Genomic DNA, 26,801 nt, shown 5'->3' with positions numbered 1-26,801 from the left:
GAAAGAAAGAAAGAAAGAAAGAAAGAAAGAAAGAAAGAAAGAAAGCCAGGTTGCCTCTCCAAGGGTTGTACCTGTGGCTCCTTGGTCCCTACCCTCAAGGGTCTGTTTGTCCTGTTTGCTTCTATTCAGACATGTCTGTCCCCACCAGGACAGCAAGTAGCCCTCCTGAACCAAAAACATGTCTTATTCATCCATTTGGCTCCAGTGTTCAGGCCAGACCAGAAGTTCTCTCAGATACTGCTTTGTGAATTCAGAGAACTTCTGCTGTGAGCCAAGTCCAACCTATCAATGTTTTTATAAATAAAGTTTCATTAAAATACAGCCCCATTAACTCATTTCCATTTTGCCCATGACTGCTTTTGCTCTATAGTAGCAGAGGAGTTGCAAGAAAGATCATATGACCCCCGAAGCCTAACATACTTACTATCTAGCCCTTTAAAGAGAAGATTGATGTGACTCCCCCCAGCCCACCACCACCACTACCACAGTAAAACAAAAGCAACTTTTGTGAATGAGCCTCGGAGTGGAAGAATAATCACCCCCGGAGATGTCAATATCCAAATCCTCAATCCCAAGAACCTGTAGCTATGTTTCTTGACCTAGTAAAAGGGACTCTGCAGATGTGGTTAAGGCTAAGGATCCTGAGATGGGGAAGTTATCCTGGATTATTTGGGTGGCCCAATCTATGCATTTACAGCCTTCAAAGCAGGGAACTCTCCCCAGGTTTGGTCAGAGGAAGACATGGCTACGGTAGAATGGCCACAGATGCAACATTGCTGGCTCTGAAGATGGAAGTGTGGCAAGGCAAGGTGTGTTGATACCTTCTACAAAATGGAAAAGGTGAGAAAATGCATTCTCCCCTAGAGTCTCCAGAAGGAACACAGTCCTTCTGACTCCTTGACTAGGCCAGGGAGATTCTTGTTGGGCTTCTAATCATCACAACTCCAAGATAATAAAATCCATGTTGGTTTAAGATACCAAATTTGTGACAATTTGCTGTGGCACCAATAAAAAGCCCTGCAATAGGACAAAAGTGTCTTTGGTGAGTGATCTTGAATCTTCTTGGGGATCTAAACACAAAGTCTTGATGCAGCTTTTTAACAAACTATTTGAAAATACTGAAAAATGACACTTTGTGAACTGGAGCAGAACACGTGAGTAGATCAAAGTCTGATCCTGCTAGTGACCTGAGTCTTTCTAAGGCTCTACTGGGCTAGGGTTGTGGACAGAATAGAAGAGTGAGAAAAAGGCAAACAAACCCTAGAGGCCTTGCGGTGTGTGTGGTCCTTTCCCACCCTCTTTCCTGCTTGGGATCTCAGTTTCCCCATCTGTGATCTAAGGAGTTTAGGCCAATGAGCTGAGGCCTTGTCCAGCTTAGATGCTTGATGATTATATACACTGAAAAGGATATACTTGTCCCTAAAGCAGGAGTCCTAAGTCATATTGGTGAGGATCTTTTGTGAAGAATCTAGAAGGTACACTTCTACTTCTCCAAATGCACAAATCCTGATTCAAATTTTGGGGCAATGCCTGAGATGTCATGGTATCATTTAGACTTCATGCATGGAAACCCCCTCCCGTGAACTACTGACCCCAGGCTAAGGACACTAGTTCCAGCTAGCCAAAGAAACTAAGGATGTGGTAGGCAAGGGCCCTTGGAGGCAGAGTAGTTCCAATGAATAGGGCTAAACCTTCTGAGTGTTGATTGAAAGAAAAAAAACCTGAAGACACCTGTGGCCCAAGCTATTGAGTTGTAAATGGTGTGACATTCCTCTTTAAAAATAGAGAGGCTTAGTTGTATGGGAACAGGAACAGGTTTTCTTGTGGCCACAGACAGAGAGGATAGGCAAACGCTGGCTGCAACAGGGATGGGATTTGGGAAACGTTGTGTGTGTGTGTGTGGGGGGGGGGCTTCCCACCCCAGGATTCCATGACTCTGGATTAAAAGAGGCTGTGCTCACAGGTCCTAGTGGGTGTCCAGGCAACTTCACATCTCCATAGTCCTAAGGCAACTTGCCTTGAGCGCTATAGGAGACAAACTCTCTCTGCTGGGCAGCCAGGCGTGCTCCCTGACACACTTCATTTGACTGAACAACAATCTTTAATTGAACCTGACCCAGGAAAGTCTTTACAGGACAACACACCTAATCAAAGCACCTGCTGGTGTTAATCTGTGCCCACTATTCACCCTTGAATGAGTGTCAGCCCCATGGCTGAACTCAGTGTTTAAATCTGTCCCCTTCTGAAAGGGCGCTCCCCTCACCCCAGACTAAAGAACCGTTCACTTTGAGATGTATAGTTGTGTTCAACGTCTACTCTCCATTCCTTTCCATCCACTTCATGCTGCCCACCTTGCCAGATGCCAAGGAGGCTGATCTATCTGGGCCACATCCATGGGCTCCCTGACCTGTGACCTCCCCTTGGGTGTGGCCAGTAGGGAGCTCAGATGGCAGCTGGAGGGAAGGATGGAAGAGAAGAAGCTGGAGTATTTATTCTCTTAGAATTCTCCCTCCTGGGGCACCTGGGTGGCTCAGTGGTTGAGCTTCTGCCTTTGGCTCAGGTCATGATCCTGGGGGTCCTGGGATCAAGTCCTACATCAGTCTCCCCACAGGGAGCCTGCTTCTCCCTCTGCCTGTGTCTCTGCCTCACTCTCTAGGTCTCTCCTGAATAAATAAAATCTAAAAAAGAAAGAAAGAAAGAAAGAAAGAAAGAAAGAAAGAAAGAAAGAAAGAAAGAAAGAAAGAAAGAAAGAAAGAAAGAAAAACAGAATTCTCCCTCCTGCTTCTCCTTGTGTTCTCCAGCCCTCAACCCAAAGCCAGAGCTCCTCCTGCCAGGCAGCCCTCTTTACATTCTCCCAGGCATTAATACTACCCCTGGTGCTGTACCACCCCTGGTGCTTCTCTACACTGGGTCCATATCTGTAAATGGTCCTTTTCAGGCCCCCTCTTTTGGGGCATGCTTCTGGCTCCTGCCAGACGCTGACTGTTACAATTGCTCATCTCAGTGCTGGTTTCTACCTTAACAGAAAAAACTGGATTTTCCGATCCAGTATTTCTATGAGAAATAAGCAAACAGCAGGCATGAACCATCACTGCTCTACCAATGACTGTTATACCTTTTATCACCATGTGGGGAAAAAAATGGTGAAAAATCTCAAGAAGCAATCTTGTAAGAGCATAAGATTATCAGCAATCATTATAATGCCTTCTAAGCCCATGACTCTGGAAAAGAACCAGCCACGAGAAATAAAAAGATATAGGTACGGAAGCTTATTGAAAATAATCCTACTTTTTTATAGACATTTTAATCTGTGTGCTGGTTGCTTTTGCCTGTGAACCCATGTCATTGAATTTCCACAGACCTTCTGAGGTTAAAGTCAAGGTCTGCTGGGCATTCCGCTTGTCAACTTTTGATGAATTACCGTCCTGGCCAATTGTGGTGTCCGGCCTGCACCCTGTACCAGCCTTCATTTTAGATGGTCTCAAAAACACAGAGGATGTATAAAATAAAGAGTCTGGGTTGAGAAGGGTTTCAGGAAGCCACATCATACCTTATGGTCTGAAAGATTGCAGGAGGCACTTATCAGCTTTACCCTGTGGTGGTCTACAGCTTGGGGATAGGGAGAGGAGAAAGGTTTTCAGGCAGAAACAGGAGTTTTGTTCTGTGTGATCCTGAAACTCATTGAACCAGATGGGTAGAAATCACCCTCCAGGGTGACTTTTTACAAGTCACGGATTATTGGTCCTGGCAGATAACTGGAGTTTGTGCAGCACAGTCTATAGAGCCCTTGTGTTCTGAGAGACCTCACGGAGGCTCCCAAGGGGTCAGGGAGAGAGACTGAGTAGGGAGGTCTGACCCTGCACTTTTGGCTCCTTAGGACTCCATCCTAAGCTAGAATTTTCTTTTTCCTTGACCTGAGCTGAAGGCAGATGCTTAACCAACTGAGCCATCCAGGTTACCCTAAGCTAGAATTTTCTATAGGAGTTTGTGCTGGTGGGTTCCACACTTAAGGAGGGTTTTACTTAAGAGGGAATTTGAAATCCACTTACCCTTTAACCCTGTGAAGAGTCTCTGGGTTGCAAGCTCCATGTTTGCCTATTTCTTACTGTTACCTTCTGTCTTAACGTGGAAGGCGAATATTGATGGTGATGATGATGATGATGGTTTTAATGTGTTGACTGGGCAAGTAATGGCTCTGGAAGTGCAGATGACCTGGTCTAGGTCTATTTGGTGGTATGTCCAAAACAGAACCCTGTCTCCCGACCTATCAGTGGTTCTCTCTCTCACCTTGGTACGTGTGGCTTTTAAAGAACTTGTGCCAGGGGGATCCCTGGGTGGCTCAACAGTTTGGCATGTTGAGGGTGTGATCCTGGAGTCCCGGGATCGAGTCCCACATTGCGCTCCCTGCATGGAGCCTGCTTCTCCCTCTGCCTGTATGCCTCTGTCTATGTCTCTCATGAATAAATAAATAAAATCTTAAAAAAAAAAAAAAGAACTTGTGCCAGGCATTTGTGGACAGGGCCTTGTTGATAAGCAAGATAACTAATTAGATGTCTTCTATTGTATTGTTTTTGCGTGTGTCTTTGTCAGGCAATTCCAGCCTAAATGCCCACATTGCCTGGGAAGTAACACAAGAATGCACTGGCCCCCTGTCACAGTGACAGACACACATGCACCAGAGTGACAGGTCAGTTACTTGGCTAAGAGCAAAGAGTTTGACAAGATAAAAGAGGAAGATGGGGTATGTCAAATACAACGGCAGAGCTTGCTCATTGGAAGTGTGGGTGGTGGGGTCAGCCTAGAAATCATCACAGCCCCATCACTGCTGTGTGAGCCCAAGCCAGCTCCTTGACTTATTTGACTCCAGTGTCCCAGTCCGTAAGTTGGGCACCAATCTTAAAAAGTTGTGAGGAAAGTGTCTGCAAAGCAAGCAGTTTGCGTAGCCCAGCACACAGTCAGCTCTCAGCAGAGACTACCTCTTATCCCGATTACCATCATTTCCTATAAGGCAGGAGTGGGTAAAAATAGGTTGGAGCCCTGACTCCTCATGACCCCCATCAGCCGAGTATCCAGGCCTCCCAAGCTAGAAGGACACTTGGAAGTCAGGTGGCTTCTGTGGCATCACTAGGTTACGTGTCTTCACTGGGAATGGGGTATCAAGCTTCTCAGGGTAATGAAGAGATGCTAAAGCATCTAAGGCCTAAGGCAGGCTTATTACTCGAGGCGGGAGCTCAGGGATTGCAAATCAGAAGATAAGGGCGTTTTAGGAAGAGGAATGTGAGCAGTTCCAAAGTCTGTCCTTTTATGTAACAGGAACCTTTACAGTCTGGCCAGAGCCTGGGCCCACTAATAAATAAATCAACCCAGAATTAGGCCCTCAGTGGCAGCTGCCATCTGTGGTGAGACCCACATCTTCCTACTTATGCTGCTGCAGCCTAATTTTAGCCCAGTTAGAAAGATGTATGTCGAGAAACATGTAACTTACATGCAACACAGCACAAGAGACACCTTTCAAGAGCATTGGTCTCTGACCGGGCCAGCTGGAATTGGTACATTCTCAGCTGACCTAGAAGTCAGAAGTCATCCACTGATCTCTCCACGCTGCCTGCCACCCTACCCCAGATCCCCAGAAAGGTGCCAGGCAGAGCAGCCACAGACCCTGGGGCCAGGAATAGATGGGGCTGTCAACTGACACATCCCTTCCTCCATGAGTAATGAGCATGCTCCAGGCTCTGGGGGAACAGCTTAAAGCATTTCCCCATTAATCTGCGAAGGTTGATGCCCCGATCTAAGTCACAGCACAGAGCCCGAGTGCAGGAATGGCACGTGTTTAAATGTCACCGCATGGGCCACCTGGCTTTCTGAGCACGTAACCACGTTTCCAGCCTGGAAGGCCTGTTACACTCGGATCTAATTCCCAACATGGGGAAATGTGACTTTTCATAATTTGAACAAGTCTCTTAAAGAACCTTACCTCCAGCAGAAGCAACACACACACACACACACACACACACACTCTCTCTCTCTCTCTCTCTCCTTCTCTCTCCCCCAGGGTGGGTGTGAATCCTAATTGAGAGCTCAGTTTGGAGAGGTACCTCCACAAATCCCTCAGGCTCCCATCCAAACTACGTACCCCAGGTGACAAGACAATTATGAAGGAAGTACAGCGTGTTGCCATCAGGATGGGGAAGAGGACAGGCTGGCACCAGGGTAGGAGCTGGAGCTCTGCTCCAGACGGCGCCTCTGTAGCCCAGCAAGGCATGGATTTCCTTCTATTGATGAGGATCATTTTAATTGCAGTGTGGCCAGAGAACAAAGTTTGTGCAATATTAATTCTTCAAAATGTGTCGAGACTTCTTTGTAGGCAATCCCCATCACCTGCCCATCTCTCCCTATTTGCGTGCTATGGGTGAAATCTCTGCTCTGCATCTATTTCAAATCCAGGTTACAGGGCAGAGGGCCAGGACCAAGTCCTGCTGAGACAGAAGATCATGAAAATGCAGGCAGGAAGCTAAGTTCAGATAGGATTCCTGGGGTCCCAAGGTCTGGAACTCAGAAAAGCTGGATGAGCGAGTAGGGGGCTTGTCAGCTGGAGTGGAAAGAGATAAAGTTACCTCTTATCGAGATGAGGGTGAGGTCAGGGTCCCTTTCAGGCTTGAGAGGAGCCTCTATAAGCTGAGACTAGAGCGATGTCCATGACCATCTGTGACCTCACCACGAGGATCTCACTCCCCAGACAAGAATGTGCTCCCTGCTTCTCTCACTACTTCTATCTAGCCTCCAAGCATGGATCCTTTGCTTCTTTCCAATTTTGTTATTTTTAGTAACAAATTTTGTTTTAATAATGAAATTTCATTTATTTCACTGATAACTTTCACGTATCAGAAAAGCAACCTCAACACCTTAAAAACAAATAATCCAATTAAAAGTGGACAGAAGAGATGAGCAGACATTTCTCCAAAGAAAACCCGCAGATGGCCGACAGACACATGGAAAGATGCTCAACATCACTGGCATCAGGGAAATGCAAATCCAGCCCACAATGAGATAGCGCCTCACACCTGTCACCACGGTTAAAATCAAAACCACAAAGAACGAGTGCTGGCGAAGAAGTGGAGAAAAAGGAGCGCACTTATCATGCCAAGCACTGAATAATGTTTAGAATTGTTCAATCACTATACGATACACCTGAAACTAAGAGAACACTGTATGTTAGTTATGCTGGAATTAAAATAAAAACTTGAAAAAAAAAAAAAAAGAAAAGGAAAGCTAGGACCTTAGGTGGCTCCATCAGTTAAGCATCCCAATCTTCATTTTGGCTCAGGTCATGACCTCAGGCTCGTGGGACTGAGCCCTGCATCAGTCTCTATGATGAGCATGGAGCCTGCTTAAGATTCTCTCTTTCCCTCTCTGTTTGCCCCTGCCCACCCCCCCCCAAGCTTGTGTTCTCTCCCTAAAGAGAGCGGGAGAGAGAGAGAAAGAGAGAATAAAAGAAAAGCAATCTCTGGCTATGCAAGTAAAAATGTTTCAAAAGTTTTACTCATTAGTTAAAAAAACCTTCATATATACAACCATTAATTCTCATTATAATTAGTGCAAAAGTGCTCATGTCTTTATTAACAGAAGAGCCAGCCCAAGCATCAAGTAGGTAATATTGACAATAGGGTTTACAATTACAGACACGATTTCTGTCAGGACACTAATAAACTGCAGGGAGGGCAGCCCACGGGACATCCTAAATGTAATCGTGAGCCAGGAAGCAGGTGCAACACCAGTATTTGCCATTTCACCACAATTTGGCAGCTGTGCAAATTAACAGGGCATGGTAGCAACACTTAGAATTGTGCATGGAAGCAAGTTTTGCACAAACTGCGATTTCTTAGATAAAGTCCTTTATTTAGAGGCAAAGACATGCAGAGTCCACTAGGTCTCTGTCAGATGACGCTGAGCATGAACAAGTTCAATGTTACCCATCTCTGAGCAGCTTATGACCAGCCCAGAACCACATCAAGGAAAGGATGTGCTCACATACTAAAATCAGGTGTATAAAGTCTGCAACTTAGGGGTGCCTGGGTGCTCAATTGGTTAAGCAACCGACTCTGGTTTCAACTCAGTCATGATCTCAGAGTCATGAGATCAAGCCCCACATTGGGCTCCACGCTTAGTGCAGAGTCTGCTTGGGACTTTCTCTCCCTCTTCTCTGCCCCTTCACCCTGCTCTTTCCCTGTCTCTCTAAAATGAATAAATAATCTTTAAAAAAAAATAAAGTCCGTAACTTATATGAGCAAAATCTCCAAATGAGGATCCTACTCTAGGGTTGTATGTGTATGCTCATTGCAGAAATTTTATAATATATAAATAAAGCTTGAAGAAAACAAAAATTGAGGTCAGGAGTGATGCCTTCCATCAGTATTAGAATGTTGGTGTGTTTCCTTCTGGGCTTTTTTTCCCTTGACCAGGCATGGTCTGCTCCACGGGTTCTTCCCACTGGCTAAACAACAGCTGACTTGCAACTCTATTTCCCTCACCGCCCACCTCTTGCCCATGCCTCCTGCAGGTCAGCAGCTGGCCCCTGCTTCACCCTATTATGAAGGGTGCGACAGGCAAAGGCCTAGGGTAGGAAACTCAGCAGCCCCAGGTTCAAACTCCATGCACACTCCTAATTTGCTATGTGACCTTAAACTTCTCTCAGGGTCCTCCTAGAAGTGGAGAGGGTTGCACTCATGGTCCAATACTGGATTGTTCAAGCTGCAACGTGAATCATTCCACAGAGACAGGGACCAAGGGGGAGCAGCAGCGGGTGCAGCCCCACAGGTGTGTGTAGGGAGGGAGTCACATCTGAAGGTTACATTAAGGCACCCTGTTTCTTAGCAGAGCAATGCAAACAAAATGCCTCTCCTTGCTGCCCAGGTTTTAGGCAGAGACTGGGATGTGGGCAGAGAGGCTACAGCCAGACAGGCAGCTATAGTTTCCAGAGAAGTAACATGCCAATGTTACAAAGGCAGCTCTGGGGAACAGGATGCTATGGGCCACCTGCAAGAGACTGGACAGCCCGGGTCCATGTGCCCATCTGGAACACCTCGAACTCCTTCCATCCAGGTGAGCAGCCCAACCATGGCCTGGGGAAGCTTGAGATTTGAGTGGAGATGGTGTGAAGTAACCTGTCTTCTAAGACAGGAGAGAAGCCCTGACATTGAATTTGGGTGGTCTGGTGTATCACCAGCTGTCTAATCTTACATCTTCCAATCAGATTTTGCCTCTGTGAAAAGATGCCCTTTCTGTGCCCAAACACAGCTTACACCCCTACACCCTGTGTGCACTCCTGGTACTGCTCTAAATGGTGTCCATCTGGTACCTCATTTGACACTGACAACCCTTCGAGGTATGCAGTGGGTTGGGTACATGAAATGTCAATCTGCGTGCCAAAAAGTAGTCAAAATAGAACAATTTGATGTAGCTGGTCCGAAGCATTATGTCCATTTTGCATGTGAGGAGATTGGGCTCAGACTGGACATGGAAACTGCCCACAATCACGATCTGCAGCCCACTCTGCAAGCACTCCACTGATTGCTTCCCTGAAGGCTTGGAGAGCTAGGCTAGGTGGCTTCAGTGGCAACAAGGAGATGCTAACACCACAGGGGAAGCAAAGATCCGGTCGCTGCTCACATAAGCCAGCCAGTTATCCCTCCCACCACTCAATGCCCTGGGGTCTCCCTGTAGATGGGGACCCTCAGAACTGAGAATGGGAGTTCTGTCTACCAAAGACTGTAGAACACTCAGGGTACAGTTCACTTGCTGTACCCAGCCACACCTGGGCCCTGTAGATTACCTCTCCGTGTCACTGTCGCTGGACACCACCTCCTCTAAGGCTGCCTGTAGGTCAGCAATCCGCCGGATGGACGTCTCCAGGTCTGTCTGGAGGGTCTGTCTCACTGCTGCGAGTTCCTCCACATACTTCTCCTGGAGACAGAGACCACAAGCAAATGTTGGCCTTGGGCAAGAACTCACCTACCTGCCAGAGCTTCTGGGGAGGAAAAACACACACCAGGTGGAGCCTAGTGTTCACTGAGTACCTAGTACATGGTGAGCACCCTCTCCATACAGGTGGGCTTTCAGACCCTCGGATAGATGCTGTGAATTGTATAAACATGGATGTTTTGGGGGCCACCAGGGCATGGCTGATGGCCCCCAAGACAGAGCTCCCTCATCCACACTGGAGGGGGGGTGGGTCTCAGCCTAGTGTGTCTGACCCCAAAGTCATGCACCACCACCCACTTTGCACCAGTCAGTACATCTTGGATGGATGAGTAAATATATGGACCAATTCATGTTTCCCAGAACAGTAACTGAGGCTGGTTCTGGAAGCTATGTCTGCCTCAGGGATGGATCTGGAGTGAGGCATCTGGAATAAGAGATAGGGCATGTAGTGGGGGGCAGACAGGAATGGTTCCTTTTGAACTCCACCATGCTGACTCCCCCAGCTCTGCATCTTAGAGGCAGCAAAGGCAAAGACGGACAAGCCAGAGGGGTTCCTCCCAGAGCAAGCAGATACCACTGCCATTTACCGAGCTCTTTCTGTGCCTGGCACTGTGTCAGGCAGGGGTGCTACTGGCATTAGTGGGTAGAGGCCAGGGATGATGCCTGACATCCTACAATGTGCACAAAAGCCCCTCCACAAAGAACTACCTCACCCAAATGTGCATAGTGCCCAGTCTGAGAAACCTTGGGTTAAACCTGGAATCCCACCTGCTAGGAATTTGTCCTACAGGGAATGAGTCAAAAGGCAGAGTAAAGTCTGTACCAGAGAATGCTCAGAGCAGTGGGATTGGGGACGGGGAGAAGCTGAAAGCAGCCTCATCATCCAACACAACTGGGAATGGTTAGGAAGACCACAGTAGTGTCTCTTTGATGCCATGAGGCAGACATTAACATTTGAAATAAGGGTTGTGGTAGTGTGGAATGCTTCTGTGGAATAATGTTAAGCAAACGAAATAGAACAGGGACTATCATGCCCCTATCTATCTGCAAATAACACACATACCATTGGAAAAACACTTAGGGAGCTGGTGATATTTATAGATGAGGATGATGGGGGAGTGTAGATTAGGGATAAAGTTTTTCTTTTAAGCTGTTCTAAATTATGTAAGGATTATTTGTTGACTGTTTTATTTATTTATTTATTTATTTATTTATTTATTTATTTATTTATTTATTTATTTTAAAGTAGGCTCTCAGAATCCTGAGATCAAGACCTGGGCTGAGATCAAGAGTCGGACTCTTGGGGCACCTGGGTGGATCTATGGTTGAGTGTCTGCCTTCAGCTCAGGTCATGATCCTGGGGTCTGGGGATCAAGTCTTACAGGGAGCCTGCTCCTTCCTCTGCCTGTGTCTCTGTCTCTCTCTGTGTGTCTCTCATGAATAGATAAATAAAATCTTAAAAAAAAAAAAGTCAGACTCTTAACCAACCGAGTAACCCAGGCGCCCCTGATGCTTTAAGGAACACATATATACCAACTGCTGAGGGTGTAGAAAGGTGAAAATATGAAGATTTAGGGTCAGATCTAAGCAATATTCCAAGTTACCCATTTAACTCACCAGCTGTGCAATCTGAAACAGCTTACAGTGACTCTCTGGGGCTGGGATCGTTTTCTTTATGTTGTAAATGAAGAAGTGGAGGCCAGTGAAGGCATTCAGTGCAGAGCCTGGATTTATTTATTTATTTTTTTAATTTATTTTTTATTGGTGTTCAATTTACTAACATACAGAATAACCCCCAGTGCCCGTCACCCATTCACTCCCACCCCCCGCCCTCCTCCCCTTCTACCACCCCTAGTTCGTTTCCAGAGTTAGCAGTCTTTACGTTCTGTCTCCCTTTCTGATATTTCCCACACATTTCTTCCCCCTTCCCTTATATTCCTTTTCACTATTATTTATATTCCCCAAATGAATGAGAACATATAATGTTTGTCCTTCTCCGACTGGCTTACTTCACTCAGCATAATACCCTCCAGAGCCTGGATTTAAAGCCTGATCTTGCCAGTGATCTTTCTGGGGCTGCGTGTGCACACTCCCAATGAAAGTCAGGGAGAACCAGGTCCTCCCCATTGCGGGGATGTGCACAGCTGTCCTTTGCAGAGTGGCCTGTCTATTCGCGGTATTGTGGGTCTGTGCTTTTCATCTGATCTTGAGTTTTCCCAATTTTAACGAGAGAGAGAGAGAGAGAGAGAGAGAGAGAGAGAGAGAGAAAGAGAGAGAGAGAGAGAAAGCGAGCAGGCAAAGACTGAGAAGTGTAAGGGCTGAGTGGAGCTGAGAAGCAGCAGCGTGGAGAGAGAAGGGGGTGACGGACGAGAAGCTGGCAAGCACTAGAGTTGATTGAAGTTGCCAGCTGTGAAATCCCCATCTTGGTGCTGACAAGGTGAGAGCCGGTCGGAGGCAGGGGCCCTGGGCAGGAGGCCAGTGGACTGTCACAGGAAATAACACGCACCGGGGGATGGCTGGGAGGCGCTTGCCTCTGGACGCTGGCATATCAGCTCATAAAGACACCCAGAGAAACGGCCGGGTGCAAAGTCTCAGGAACTTATAGGAGCACTTGTCTGAGCTCAGCTCTCTCCAAGGCGACAGAAATCAAACATGTTCTCCCAGGAGATGGGGCACCTGTATCTTTCTTTGTAAGATACAGAGATGCTAGCTGACGTCCGTCCACAGGCCATGTTAGATGTGCAGTAAGTGTTTGTTTGGGGGCTACGGAAAGCCAGAGCAGCAGAGGGGCCTATGTGAGGTCATGCAGCTGGGAGAGCACAAAGCTCAGAGGTGTTGTCTTGGGTTCTTGGGGGATAGTTTTCTGCCTCATGAGCCCAGGGATGAGAGAAGAGCACAGGTGTCCCCTCCCAGCTGTGCCTGGGTGAACTTTGCACCTGCAACGTCATGCAGTGTGAGCAACAAGGGCCTGACGTCTTAACCCTCACAGAGCCTCCTGGTAGGCAGAAACCAGGGGACCGGGCCCCTGGGGACAGTCACTATCTCAGGGATGGATGGCTCTGCTCTGGGACTAAGAAGGTGGGTGCAGCAAGGGCGAGCTTAGGTGAGTCCAATCTGTAGTATCATCAAAGACAAAGTAGCTTCTAGAGCCAGTGTGCCTAGGTTCAAAGCCCAGCTCTGCCCCTCACTGGCTGTGTGACCTGTAGCAAGGTACCCAACCTCTCTGACCTCCAGAAGAGGAAAGGCTTGGTCAACGCTGGTATTGCTATCATTTAATTTTCAGAGGAGAATGAGGAGCCACTGGGGATGAGGAGCAGAGGTTTGCCAAGGTCACAGGTGAATAAGGACTCTAGTTCCAAAGGTTTTTCAGCACCCCGCAGAGAAAAGACATGGATGCAACTAAGGGCCGCATAGGGGATGAGTTATTAGAACGAGGAGAGCTTCAAGCAAGAAAAGCATCCATAGATGAGAGTATACGGACCAAGGATGGGATCCGGGGTACTCAGATCAGGCCCAGTGGGAACACAAGGAGACGGACTTGGGAAATCTAGAGTCTGTGCAATCAGCAATCAGCAAACCTTTTCTGCTTCAACTTGCAAAGCAAATAGAGCCTGCTGATTGCAGAGACCAAGTCGTTAGGGGAAATGCATGCGGTGCCCCAAACTGTCCCTGGGGCAGACAAAACAAAACCCAGCTAGAGACTGCTCAGGGGACACTGGGGGTGGGGGGCACGACACAGGAGAAGAGGGTACAAGAGACGTGTCCACTTTCCTGTCTGGGAGTCTGGGGCTTTCTCTCCCTCTCATGACATCTGACTAATGATGCTTGGGATTGAATCGGTATTGCCAAGTGCAATCAGGGTTGCATTTTGAGACCAAGTGTGAAGCTGGTCTTCTCTGTTATTCTCTCTCTTTAGAGGCTTGAAGCAAAAAGAAGTTGGGGGAGAAACTAGGATATGAAACTATGCAGATGCTAAGATGTATACAGCAGAAGCCTACTAATAAATACATCATATACCTATGTTAATCTCTAACTACAGTAATGGTGATATACACATTGCAATGACACCCAACATATAGTTGGTGTCATTACACCCAACATATCTATAGTAATAGATATGATATATTCATTACACTTGGGCACATATATTCACATGCCATTCATTCATTCAGTAAACACCCATTGAGCACCTACCATGTGCCAGCGCTGACCTGTGCAGGACGCAGATAAAGTCCTAATTTCTGTGGAGCTTACATTCTTGCCAGGACCAAATCTCTCTGTATTGCTGGTGTTTAGAACATAGCGAGCACTCCATCTATACTTGGGGATCGGATGAATGGTGTTACTGCATGACTGGAAACGGCGAATGAAGGGGGAGCCCGGGTATTACACTCACTATGTATACATAATACACCCCATGCATTCAGAGACAAAATCAATAAAAGTATTTTTACTGTGTGTGTACTTGTGACCTCCCCAGCATTGCTTAAGAGAATCACTAACCCTTGTTAAACTCCCAAGCTACTCCCCCTGGAGCATGCCACACAGAGCTGCCCGTGTGGGAGGTCTTTCATACGATAATTAGTGGCTGCAATTAAAATTGTCTCCTTTTGTGATGTTCAATTAGAGGTTAATATTTAAAACTGCTGTTTGTTTTCTTTGCCTGGGGCATCTTTAGGGGACTGTCTCTTGTCTGCAATTGCACAGAACTCTCATGTCCGTTTCTGGAACCCTAGAGGTTGCCTCTCCATCTTTTCAAGGTGTCCTCCAAGAAAATTAATTTCATGTAGCTTATATTCTAGGGCACAATATCTCAAAACACCCCTGAAACCTGATGAAAACTCACTTTGTCATTTTCTTCTGATTCACTAAAGACAAATAGAAACTCCATGTTACAGAGCCCATAGCTAAAAAAAAATTTACACACAAATACATATGCTATTATAAATACATATAAATACATGCAAATATGTGCTCACATACATACATTCAGATACACACGCATGAACCTTCCCAGTCTGACACACAGCACATACTTAATATTTAATTATTACATGAATATATTTATTTGTTTTCTCACGTACATTTAGCAGGTCTCATCTCACATAATCTTTATGAACCCTCAGAGTCAAGTGCAATGTAAAAACACAAAAAGTAACTCAACCACATTACAGGAAAGTAATGGCAGTGTTATTATCTCCGAGTGGTGAGATATCAGGTGATTTTTGTTTTCCGTTTTATTCTCCTCCAGATCTTCTACAAAGGATATGAATGACTTTTCTGATCAGTAAGTTAAAAAAATATGGGATTTTATTTCTGTCTATGGTATGAGGAACAATCCCCTGGACTGCCCACTCAGTGTCTCCCATGGCAGCCTCATTATCCCCAGTTTACAGATGAACAGGCTGAGCCTCAAAGGATAAATCACTTCCCCAGTGTCGTGCAGTCAAGACACAGTGATCTGCAGTCAAACCCAGGTGTCCTGACACCTGCCCGCAGCGCTTTTCTACTTTGCCTCCAATTACTCCTGCTTTAGCCAAGGATGCCTGTGTCTCCAGAGGTGGGGGCAGTCCGCCCAGAAAGAAATGATGAGATGATGAGGACCTGCCACTGTTTCATTCAGATTGTCCTAGGGTCACTTGCCTGGGAGAAATGAGGCTGTAGGGGAATAAAAAGCCCTGTGAACTGTGCTTTGGCTCATCATGGAGTGAGCATTAACATGAATGTTCGGTCTCCATATGGGAAAGACTTGGTGTACCCAGAAGAAAACCCAGAATTATGCATTAGATTCTCTTATATAAGGCTGAAAAAGAGCCCAACCTTCAGCAAAAAGAGGAAGTAGGAAGAAGATGGTCATCACTATGCCAGGTTCTTTCTTCCTAATCCTCTTGCAAATTAATTGTCTGAGTCTAGGTTTATCATGTGGTAATAGACCCAGAGAGACTCATCCAAGATCCTAAAGTCACACAGCTAGAAAGTGACACACAGATTCAAGCTCAGGCCTGCCTGTTTCCAAAGGGTCAGTCAATACCTGACCGTTCCTCCTACCCTTTTCTACACCCACAGTGGGCATGTCCAATCGATCACTGTCTAGACCGAGGCAATCTAGGGTCAGAGTCCACCCTATGAACTACCAAGCTAAGCACTTCATCCAGTGATCCATCTACTAGCATCAACTAGACCTCCCAAAGCTTTCGCACTCTACTCAACCCTCTTGGAAATGCCTCCTGAGTCCTCAAAGAAGATGCTTATAGTAGTTGGCTGGTTGGCAGGGGAGGGGGCTGTTTTTCCTTGAAAACTGGTAAGTGGGGGCACCTGGGTGGCTCAGTAGTTGAGTGTCCGCCTTCGGCTCAGGTCCTGATCCTGGGATCCTGGGATCAATTCTTGCACTGGGCTCCCTGTAGGAAGCCTGCTTCTCCCTCTGCCTATGTCTCTGCCGCTCTGTGTCTCTCATGAATAAATAAATAAATATCTTAAAAAAAAAAAAAGTAAACTGGTAAGTGCTCCGTGGGACTGAGGGAAGTGGAAGGCTACCACTTTTAGGGAGAGATCCTGATGGGTGGGGAGAAGGGAGAGGCAAGCTACCAATAACACAGGAGGAGCAGGAGAAACAAAACACCTATGTGAATTTTGAAGAGTTCTTAATCCTTCCTTACTTTCACCTCCTCATCTCGTAACATGCCAGTATTATTTCCTAACAAAAGATTATCACCAGGAACAAACAAAATAATGTCCAACTGTGTACATCTGGTATACCTAATATGTGGGCTCTCACTTGATATCTAACAGATATCCTTCTTTCTAAGTAAAGACTTGGAAAGTATGAAGCCTGTAGGTATTGTGTAGCAAGGACAACCTCATTTTTCAGAAAATGAAGCCTATAAACCTGATGGTTTTTTTGTTGTTGTTGTTGAAGCTGGAGGATTTAATACAGTGCCTTGAAGGAGCCCATATCAGTCAAGAAAATGGAAATTGCTCTAGATCATTCACATAAAGGGATTTAATACAGGGAATTGGTTATTCAGATGATAGGAAAGATGAGAAGCCAGGATAGATAAGCAATGGCAGGAAGGCACTGCCAACCTAGGACTGGAAGGAAAAAATGGGACGTTGGGCCATCCAATGGAAGTGTGCCCAGTGGAAGGTGGTTTCATGGAAGAAGAGCATTCTGAATGGGATGATCTGGAATTAGAGTTTCAGCTGCCATCAGGGACGCCCCCCACCAAGGCAGCACAGGAGATGGAGAAATACCCTGGCTTCTCTCCTTCCCCTGTCCTTCAATTGGCCATCACCACCTATCTTTGGCTGACCCTACCAGGGAAACTAGAAAGCATAGTTTCCTACAATTTAGAGTAGAGTAGAGAAGGGTGGGAATGTATCTGAGAGGAATCAGGAGAATCACTGGCACAGAGCAGAGACATATCCAGGTTCAACCCAGGCTTCATTCCTCAAACTGTATACTTACAATTCCTATCTATCTATATCTATGTATATATTTATAAACATTTATATTTTATATAGATGTATATATGTGTATGTATATATATGTGTGTGAATATATATATATATATATACACATATATTTCAAGGAAAAGGTTACAAGAAATCCAGAATAACAATTTTCAAAGTATTACAGCCTCAAATGCTGTATTGCAAACCCCTAGTCTATTTTAATTATTTATTGCTACATAACGCCTCAACACCTAGTGTTTTGAAACATCGAATACCACTCATTATCTCTCATGGTTTCCTGCGGGTCAGGAATTCAGGAGTGATTTATCTGGGTGGTTCTGCTTCAGTCTGGCTAGAAGGAATAACAGCCCCCAAAGATGTCCACATCCTAATCCCTGCAATTCGGGAATATGTTAATTTAGATGGCAAGAGAATTTTGCAGGTGTGATTAAATTAAGGCTCTTGAGATAGAGAGATTATCTTGGATTATCTGGGTGGGCCCTAAATGTAATGAAAAGGGTCCTTACAAGAGGGAGGCAGAAAGGTCAATGGAGCAGAGGGACACAATTCAACCTCTAAACAGATGTATTTCTAGAAATAGGAGGAAGTTCAGGATGGCTACACTGTTTTCCTTTGTGGGTGGTGGAGTCCATTGAGTTGGGGCCTATACAATAGCATTCTGGACAATGAACATTTTAGGCAGGTTGGGCTGTTCATATCTAGATGATGGAGATCTGGCTTGTGGAAGGTCTAAGCTGTGTGTGTTTGCTACACACGCACACCACCACTGCATCCATGGACACACACACTATATACCAGGCCAGAGCAGGAGGCCACCTGGCCAAGGTTGCTGGGCCACTCCCTGGGTGGCTGAGGCAGAACTAGAACCTGGGCTTTCCTATCTAGGCCTTCTCTCTGTTAGAAGGTGAGCTTCTCTCTCTACGTTTTGTTTCACACACTTTGGAACATGACTCATTTTTGCCTAAACACCGGCCCTCACCGCTTGGGCAATAATGATGCCATGGCCTGGGGTTCCAATGGTGAGGAGGGGGTCCCAAGATTCCCCCGAAGGCTGGGGGGTGGCAGAGGTCACAGACTCCTTGGACCCTTGTACAAAGGGGTTGTACACAGGCCCTAGACCCTTATACAAAGAATGTGGTTGAGGTTCTCAGACAGTGGGATGGGGACAGCCAGGGGGAGGGTTTTGAGGCATGAGTGTGAAACTCTCCTGTGAGTCTTTGAATCACAGGTTTGCAAGTTAAATTAAATTAAGTTTAAATTTAAATAGAATAGAATGGAATAGAAAAGTAAAATAAAATAAAATAAATAAAATAAAATAAAATAAACCCACTCTCTAAATTTTCTTATGGCTCTAGGTATTCAGAGCTCATAGCTTTCCCAGCCCTAAAACTCCCCCCAGGCTGTGATTTCTGATGCAGCCATCTTCAGAACAGGGCAAAAACAAGGACTGCCAGAGGACTCCAACCCTCTCAAGGTTGACACCTGCCAAGACCTTACAAAACCCCACCATTCGCTGACAGATATCCTGACCCAGAGTGAACTTCCACATGCCCCACTCCTGACTTTCCAGAGTCACTGACCCAACTGCTTTCTGCAAAAAAGAAGGAAGGCATTTCGTTTTTCTGCTCAAATGCAAATATGACAGATCTGTGCCACCCAATTTTCCTGACAGAGAAATAATTATATCAACATAATTAAGTCTCAAATGCAAAAATTATCTGTACCACATACACCGACACTACACTTCCCGCATCAGAGAGCCATTGTTCCAGGCAGTAATTATCGGGCCACCTTTGACATGTCTTATTTCAATTTAAATGGAAATGAAGCTCATGTGTCTTCTCAGCCCGCTAGTCCATGTGATTGCAGAAATAGGGAAACTGGACTTTGAAATTTCTCAAGTGTCCACTGGGTTCTGTAACCAAAGAGGGTAGTGTGAGAACAATTTATTTCATATCCCTTGTCCCTACTCTGGGCATCAAGTATCTTGTCAATACAATGGGCTAATCTCTTGGCATCTTTCTCCTGCTCTCTATTCATGAGCATAGAGATAGTGTCCATTATTGTCCCCTAAGCTTTCTCTTGCTGTCTTGAATTGCTGTCCTTCTCTTCTACCCAGGCCCTTCCCCATGCTGTATCCCATAAATAGCCCAAGAGAGAATCTCTGTAATCTGATAAATCTCCTGCTTAAGAGGCCACAATTACTCCTCATTTCCCACAATTCAAACTGGGTGGTTAAGCCTAGCGAGCCCTGCATAGTCCATCCCCCAGTCTACGTTCCGAGGTTCTTCTCCTTCTACTGCCCATACTCTGCACCCCAATTCTTCAGAACTCTCACGGTCTTCAGAGCTCCCAAACATACTGCATTCCCTCATGCCTCTGTGCCTTTGCACCTACTATTCCTCCACCTAGAATGCTCTTCCCTGCTGACAGGTGAACTCCTACTCATCTTCCAAGACCGATTTCATAGTCACTTCTTCCATGATGCCTTTTCCCACACCTACGGTCTAACCCCAACCCTCAGTTTCCTCATCTATAACGTGGGAATGACTTCAGCATGGTCATGCTGTGGGACTAGCTGTGCACTCATGAGTGGAAAGCACCTGATGCACTGCATACAATGTAGCAGGTACTCCATACACATCAGACCTCTGTCTTGTTCCCATGATGACCAGGTGATAGCTTGTGAAGTATGGCAGGTTGATGGGGACTCCTCTGCTGTGACGCTTTCTCACACTCCCCCCAACTCCTGTGACCCTCTCATGTTCCTCTCTTCATTTAGACATCCAGAACACTCAACCCTGCAACCCTACTAGCCCTACCGATTAAATGCCCCAGATCTCGCCCCCCAAATCCTCCTTGTCCCCTCTCCACCAAAACATGCTCTTATTTGCCCCAATTCCTCACTGCCAGCTCACGAGTCATGCAAACATGCCCAAGAATCAGATAAAAGCATCATTGCCAATGTGCTAACCTGCACCCTGCCCACTCTCAGATTTAAGTCTCATCCTTATTAGCATCCTTATGTATCCAGAGTTTCCCAGGAGAGACAAGACTCAGGATTGCAGTTTCTGCCTACAAGTCCAGGAACACGCCCCCCTCCCAACCCCCACCCCACGAATAGAGTCATCCAGGCCAGCAGTGACTGAAATGATTGTATCCCAACAGCTATGCCCAGTAGGCACAGCCAAGGAGAAGCAGCACAGAGGTGAGGTTGAGAAATGCACCAGACCCGAGAGCTGGACACGGGTCCCCCCTCTGCCCTGACTCACCAGCAGCAAGGAGTACATGCTAGAGTCTGTCCCCTCGACTCCACAACTGGCATGAGTTCCTTTCCTGTCTGCGGTACAGAAGGCTATGAGGCCCGCATCATGTCCACATGCTCTGTGAACTGCACAGAGCTGAATGCATACGAGATCATTATTTATCATATGGTCTCTTGCCCCTCCAGAGACCTACTTCTCTTCAGGCACATCCAATCGCTCTGTAATGACTAAAGCCCCAGCCAGCGTTCCCAACAAGCCAGAGAACCATCATGAACGAACTCGAGTAAACAGAATCAAACCCTCCCAGGTACATCAGCCTTCATGAATCATCTTATATTATTAGATACAACCCCCCCCCCTCCAGCCCCAAGAAGTGATCAGACGGGACATGGACTGGAGCTGTCTCTACTGGCAATCAATGTTGGATCCTGCCCCTCCTCGCGCTTGGACCACAGTCAATGCCGTCTGGCTGAGAAATGGGTGGAGGTGGGAGCTATTGTCAGAGAAAACAGTGCATGCGACATTAACAGCTAAAGACGCCAATAAACAGCGTGCGGCCAGGCGTGATAATGACCGGAGATTAAGACAATGATTTCCCAACTTGATTGGCTTCCATCTGCTGAGGCGAGAGGATGTTCCAGAGACGCAAACACTCTGGCCTCATCTTGAAGCAGTGGAAACTTACACTTATTGATTGGGAAATGGGCTTTTTCTTTTTTTTCAGTTATGACTCTTGTTTATTTGTGCTACTTTGGGGGGGGGAATTGTTTCAAGTGCTCACTGACTCCTCTAATTCAAGGGCACTATATGGCCTCCAGACAAGGGTTCTGGGTGGATTTTTATTTCCTGGACTGAAGAAGACTATGCTAGAGAGAAGCATTACTGACATTATTGATGTATTGACATCAATTGACAATTGACATTGACATGGGGAGAGAGATCATTCTTTGCTCGGGGTGCCAGGAAGGTGACTGTTCTATGCATTTCAGAATGATTAGCAGCCTTGACCTAGTAGTTATCAGGAGCATCTCCGGATATTGCAAAATATTCCCTGAGTGGCAAGATCCCACGCAGTTGAAAGCCAAGCTAAAGGCAGAAGGGTAGGCGATAGACATCATTTCAGAAAAGCCACAGCCTCTGGATCAGATGTGAATTTGAATCTTGAACAAACCACTTTCTGCTCTGTGACCTCATCTTAAAAAAGCAATCCCCCCCCCCTTTCAAGGCTTCAGGGGGTCTGGAATAAGGAGAGGGTATAATATAGTGCCAGCCACCCCAAGGGAGGTCCCTGGGCTGGTGGCATCTCCTGGTTGCTGGTTAGGAACGCAGACACTCAGGTCCTGTCCCAGATCTGCTGACATAGGACCTGCATTTTAACCACATCCCTAGGTGACCTGCATGCACGTGATTTGAGAAATGCCAGCATCGTGATCGGGAGCTTACATTTCAGAGTCCAGGAGACTGATTGCCTGTCTAGTGCGAATCTTTCCTACTTATTTAGCCTTGGGCAAATCACTTAGTCTTTCTATGCTTTTTTTTTTAATTGTGTAAAATAGGGGGGAAAATATCACCTCACTCATAAGATCCAAAGTGCAGCTTTAATTAGACAAATCGTGGAAAGCACGGGAAGCACTTTGCACCATGTCTGCCATGCAGCAGACAGGCACTAGCTGTTTCCAGACTGCTCCATCCTCCTTTGAGATGCCTCCCAGACTATAACATTAGGAAGCCCGGGCTCCCTGCGGGGGAACAGAGAGATGTAGAAGCTCCCTCCATACACTTTTGTGATCTTCCTTTTGATGGAGTCTAAAATTATATCAGCCACTTGGCCACTCATGGTCCATTTATTCATTTATTGACTCAGCAGGAAAGAAAAACAACTGCTAGGCGGTGTGTGCGCTCTCTTGTGCCCTCTACATCTCAAGGTTAGGGCCCAGTGGCACGTGTCTCTCCAATGAAGAGCCTCATCAAATCCACCTCGCAGCTGGGCCCCCGGCTCTCGCCAGCTCCATCGATCCTGCCCTCTCTGGCACTCAGGGTCATCTGGAGCTTCTCACTGAGGAGCTTGGCTCACTGGGACAGCTGGCCCTGGTCTTCTCAGTATAGGCACACAGCTCATTGATTCCCTCCCAGTGCCAGGGAACACATTAGCAACTGCCCTCAGAGACTCTCCTCATTCCCCCCTTGGGAGCCACACACTGCCCTGCAAAAGACAGTGGTTTGAACTAGGCCATACTGTCCTTAAAATTTTTCCACATTTGAATGGGCCCCTTTAGACCCTCTGGAAGTAGGGCTAGGAGTTTCCTATGCAAATCCAAGTGCCTGATGGAATACTATCAGTTTTTATGTTCCAAAACAATGGCAGCAAACTATGGCCTGCAAAGCCCATCTGGCCCTTGCCTGTCTTTGTAAACAAAGTTTTATAAGAACACAACCACACATTCATCTGTGTATTATTTGTGTGGCTGCTTTCAGGGTTCAGAGGTTGTGACATACTCTGTGGTACATGAAGCTGAAAATATTACTCTCTGGACCTTAGCAAAAAAAAAAAAAAAAAAAAAAAGTTCCCTGGCTCCTGTTCTACAATCAATCCTAGGCTTCTAAAATTCTATAGCATTAGGATCTAATGATTCTGAGAATGTGTGAATTTCAATATTCCACACTTTTATTAGGTTGAGCCATGTGAAATCAACTATATTCAATCTTTTTGTATGCAAATGGAATTTCGTATGGTTCAACCTAATAAGATTTTAATATTATGTACGTTAATGATCCAAGCTTCCACAAGTGAGATTTTCTGGCTTGAAGTTTCTTTTCTTTGTTTTTTTTTTTTTTAAGATTTTATTTATTTATTCATGAGAGACACAGAGAGAGAGGCAGAGACACAGGCAGAGGGAGAAGCAGGCTCCATGCAGGGAGCCCAACATGGGACTTGATCCTGGTTCTCCAGGATCAGGCCCTGGGCTGAAGGCAGCGCTAAACCGCTGAGCCTCCAGGGCTGCCTCTGGCTTGAAGTTTCTAAGGTCTTAGACATCATACACAGTTCTAGGAAGCCATCATTCCAAATGCTAAGGTTCTGTGGATCTAAATGTTGAGTAGCCATATTGATAATTAGGAAGCACTGTTATAGTGGGGAGGGGGTGGAAGTCTGAAAGTTAATGCACAGGCATCAAAGAGTGTAGCTAGTAAAATTATTATGCAAAACATGCAGGGCAGTGGTGTCTTGTGGAAAAATGGATAAATGACAGAGACTAGATGACAGTGCGTCCTTGCCATCCCAAGACTAGGGTGGCCCCAGGCTGAAGTGGGGTTTAACCTAAAAGAGCTGAGGTCCTGAGGAGGCTATGCTGAGCATACCCTGCTCTTTGTTCCTCCAAACCAAGTTCCCCTCTTTATGGCAATGAGAAAAGCCATAAGTACATAAAAAGGGAATCAGAAAGTTAAGTGGCATGTGGTCTGGCTAGCTCTGCCCTGGCGAAGAAGTCTGGGAGAAATTGTGTCTGAGATGAGAACAAAGGGGAAAAATTCAGATTATACACCAAATGGTTAAGTTGGCATGAGAAGCCACCTGCTGTCCACAGGTGGCTATGGGGCATCTGATACGAGGCCAGTGCAGGTGAGCAACTGAATTCTTAATTGTATTTAATTTTAATTAACTTAAATTTAAATAGTTCCATCTGGCAGGTGAGTACCACATCAGACACCACCATGCTAGGGGATTTATATATGTTGTAGTGAGATAGAAAATAATCTAGGGGCACCTGGCTGCAGTTGGTGGAACACGTGGCTCTTGATGTCTCAGGGTTGGGAGTTCAAGCCTCCAGATTGGACATAGAGACTACCTTTTTTTTTTTTAATTTAAGAAAGAAAAAAAAAAAAGGAGAGAATCTGAACATCTGAGAAACCACTGTCTTGACTACTGAAGAGGAAAACTAGAGAAACTCCAAGTTTCTAAGAGCCATTGGGTTCACGGTTTCTACGGTTCTAACATTCCAGGAGGTGTTATTATTCCATATTCTAAAGACTCAAAGTGCTGAAGGGCAGATGTGCCCAGGAAACCCTACTAATGGGGCACCTGGGTGGCTCAGTTGGTTAAGCATCTACCTTCAGCTCAGGTCTTGATCCCACGGTCCTGGGATCAAGCCCCACATCAGACTCCCTGCTCAGCTGGGAGCCTGCTTCTCCTTCTCCACTGCTCATGCTCTTTCTAGCTCTCTCTCTCTTTTTCTCTCTCTCTCAAATAAATAAAAAAATCTTTAAAAAAATCAAACTCCAGCTAAAATTCATCATGAAAAACAAAAATCACAAATCAAGGTTCTGTTTATATTTTTTCTATGAAGAGCAATCCTTTCCCCCTCTGGTTAAGTATGTCTTAGCATCATCATACAAAAGTCAGAATTCTCTCAAAGATCCCATCTAAAAATCATACCAGTTAAAATGCAAACATAATTATAAGACTTGAAATGCAGTGTCCTTGACTTAGTCTTTCATGACAGTCCAACATTAATCCACAATGTAAACTGCTCACTCTAATAATGACTGTACACAGACTGTTGATTTGTATACTTGGGGTTTTCCAGCCAAGGCAGTGCTTTACGGTGAACATGGGGTAGGCTGAGCCAAGGAAGGCATTTTGGGGTATGAAGGTACTAGTAGAAATAGATGATGGCGGGACCAACCTTGGGAAACTTAGAGCAGAGACACTTTCAAATGAGCTTTAAAGAGATGTGTGTCAGAACTTATCACCATTGCTGGGGCCAAAGAAAAGCCTTTAGTCACACTTCTTTTCTCCTGCATGATTTATAGCAGGAGTGAGGAAGTGGGTACTAGGGAAGACTTATTATTTATTGACCTTTAAAATGTGCAAGACACTCTTTAATCTCCTGACTACCTTATAACCCATTTTACAGATGAGGAAACTGAGACTCAGAGGAGACAGGTGACTTGCCCCAGACAGAGTCTGGAAAGGCTAGAGTCAAGATTTAAATCTAACTCTGCCATCTGTCTCTTATTCTACTTTTCTTCCCAATAGAACTTAGAGCAGGAGTCAGCAAACGATAGCCTGTGGGCCAAATCTGGCCTATTGTTTTTTTAAATAAAGTTTTCTTGGAACACACGTGCCCATTAATTTGTGTGTTGCTTATGGCTGCTTTTGTGCAAAGATGTGCAGAGTTTTATGACAAAGAATATAGGCTGCAAAGTCTGAAATATTTACTTCCTGGCCCTTTACAGAAAACATTTGCTTAATCCTGGCAAACAGCATCCAATTGCTACCTGGGCACAACCATCGGAGGTTTTGGTAGGCTTTCAGGAAGAAGTGAAAGCCATCTTATTTCTTCAGTTCCTTTCCTTTTGTTTGCTGAGAAGTGACATCAGTCTTCTTTTTTTCCCCCCACCCACCAGCCATGAGCTCACAAAGGCTGGAGCCTAAAGGATTCCCCCTGAGCATTTGTTTATAAGCCACTCTCCAGCAGGATGCTTTGTCTCCAAATCACTGCCAAACTTAATAACAGCATCGACCACGTCATCTCCCACCAAAAGTATAAAGGAAACTAGCTCTACCGCCCAGCTGGGTGGATGTCAGCCGTGGAGAGCTGCAAATTGCCCACACAAGGACAGATGTAGCTTGTTTTTGCCTTTCTTTTTCTATTTGAAAACTTTTCGGCGGGGGGGGGGGGGGGGGGGGATGAGAATGCCATTAGGGAAATGGATGTGTTGATTCTAATTATCTGAGCGGGGAACAGAGGTGACTAGAGGCAGGATGGGCTCCACGTCATTTACCTGGAATGCAGCCAAAGCAAGGCTGGGGAAAGAACAGAATTCCAATGAAGCCAGTGCTCAGGACACTGAACACAAATAAGGAGGCATCCATGAACCCATAGGACGACAGCACATGGGGGACAAGATTCTCAGAATTGTCAAACTGGAAATGATCCAACTCCTGTTCTGGCATTCTACCTCTGTTTTTAATGCATGTTCAGTTGGCCTGTTCCCAGAGGGACTCTAAGGTGCTCTCTGCTCTGGGCCTCACTTTTGTGGTGATGATGATGATGGTGGTCAAGATGATGATGGTGGTTGTGGTGC

General features: G+C 45.9%; 1 protein-coding gene across 2 annotated transcripts in view; it reads right to left on the bottom strand.

Moving 5' to 3' along the window:
* The window catches only part of MYO18B (myosin XVIIIB), a 255,617-nt gene that overhangs the window by 30,271 nt on the left and 198,545 nt on the right, over positions 1–26,801 (bottom strand). For both annotated transcript variants that reach the window (XM_038575488.1, XM_038575489.1), the window contains exon 40: positions 9,830–9,960. In XM_038575488.1, the coding sequence (XP_038431416.1) occupies positions 9,830–9,960 (131 nt within the window). The remainder of the gene's footprint in view (positions 1–9,829; positions 9,961–26,801) is intronic.

The sequence above is a fragment of the Canis lupus genome, chromosome 26, assembly GCF_011100685.1.
Source record: "Canis lupus familiaris isolate Mischka breed German Shepherd chromosome 26, alternate assembly UU_Cfam_GSD_1.0, whole genome shotgun sequence".
In the NCBI taxonomy this organism is placed as follows: domain Eukaryota; kingdom Metazoa; phylum Chordata; class Mammalia; order Carnivora; family Canidae; genus Canis; species Canis lupus.
The sequence above is the reverse complement of the archived record's forward strand: the minus strand, read 5'-3'. Positions and strand labels throughout refer to the sequence as shown.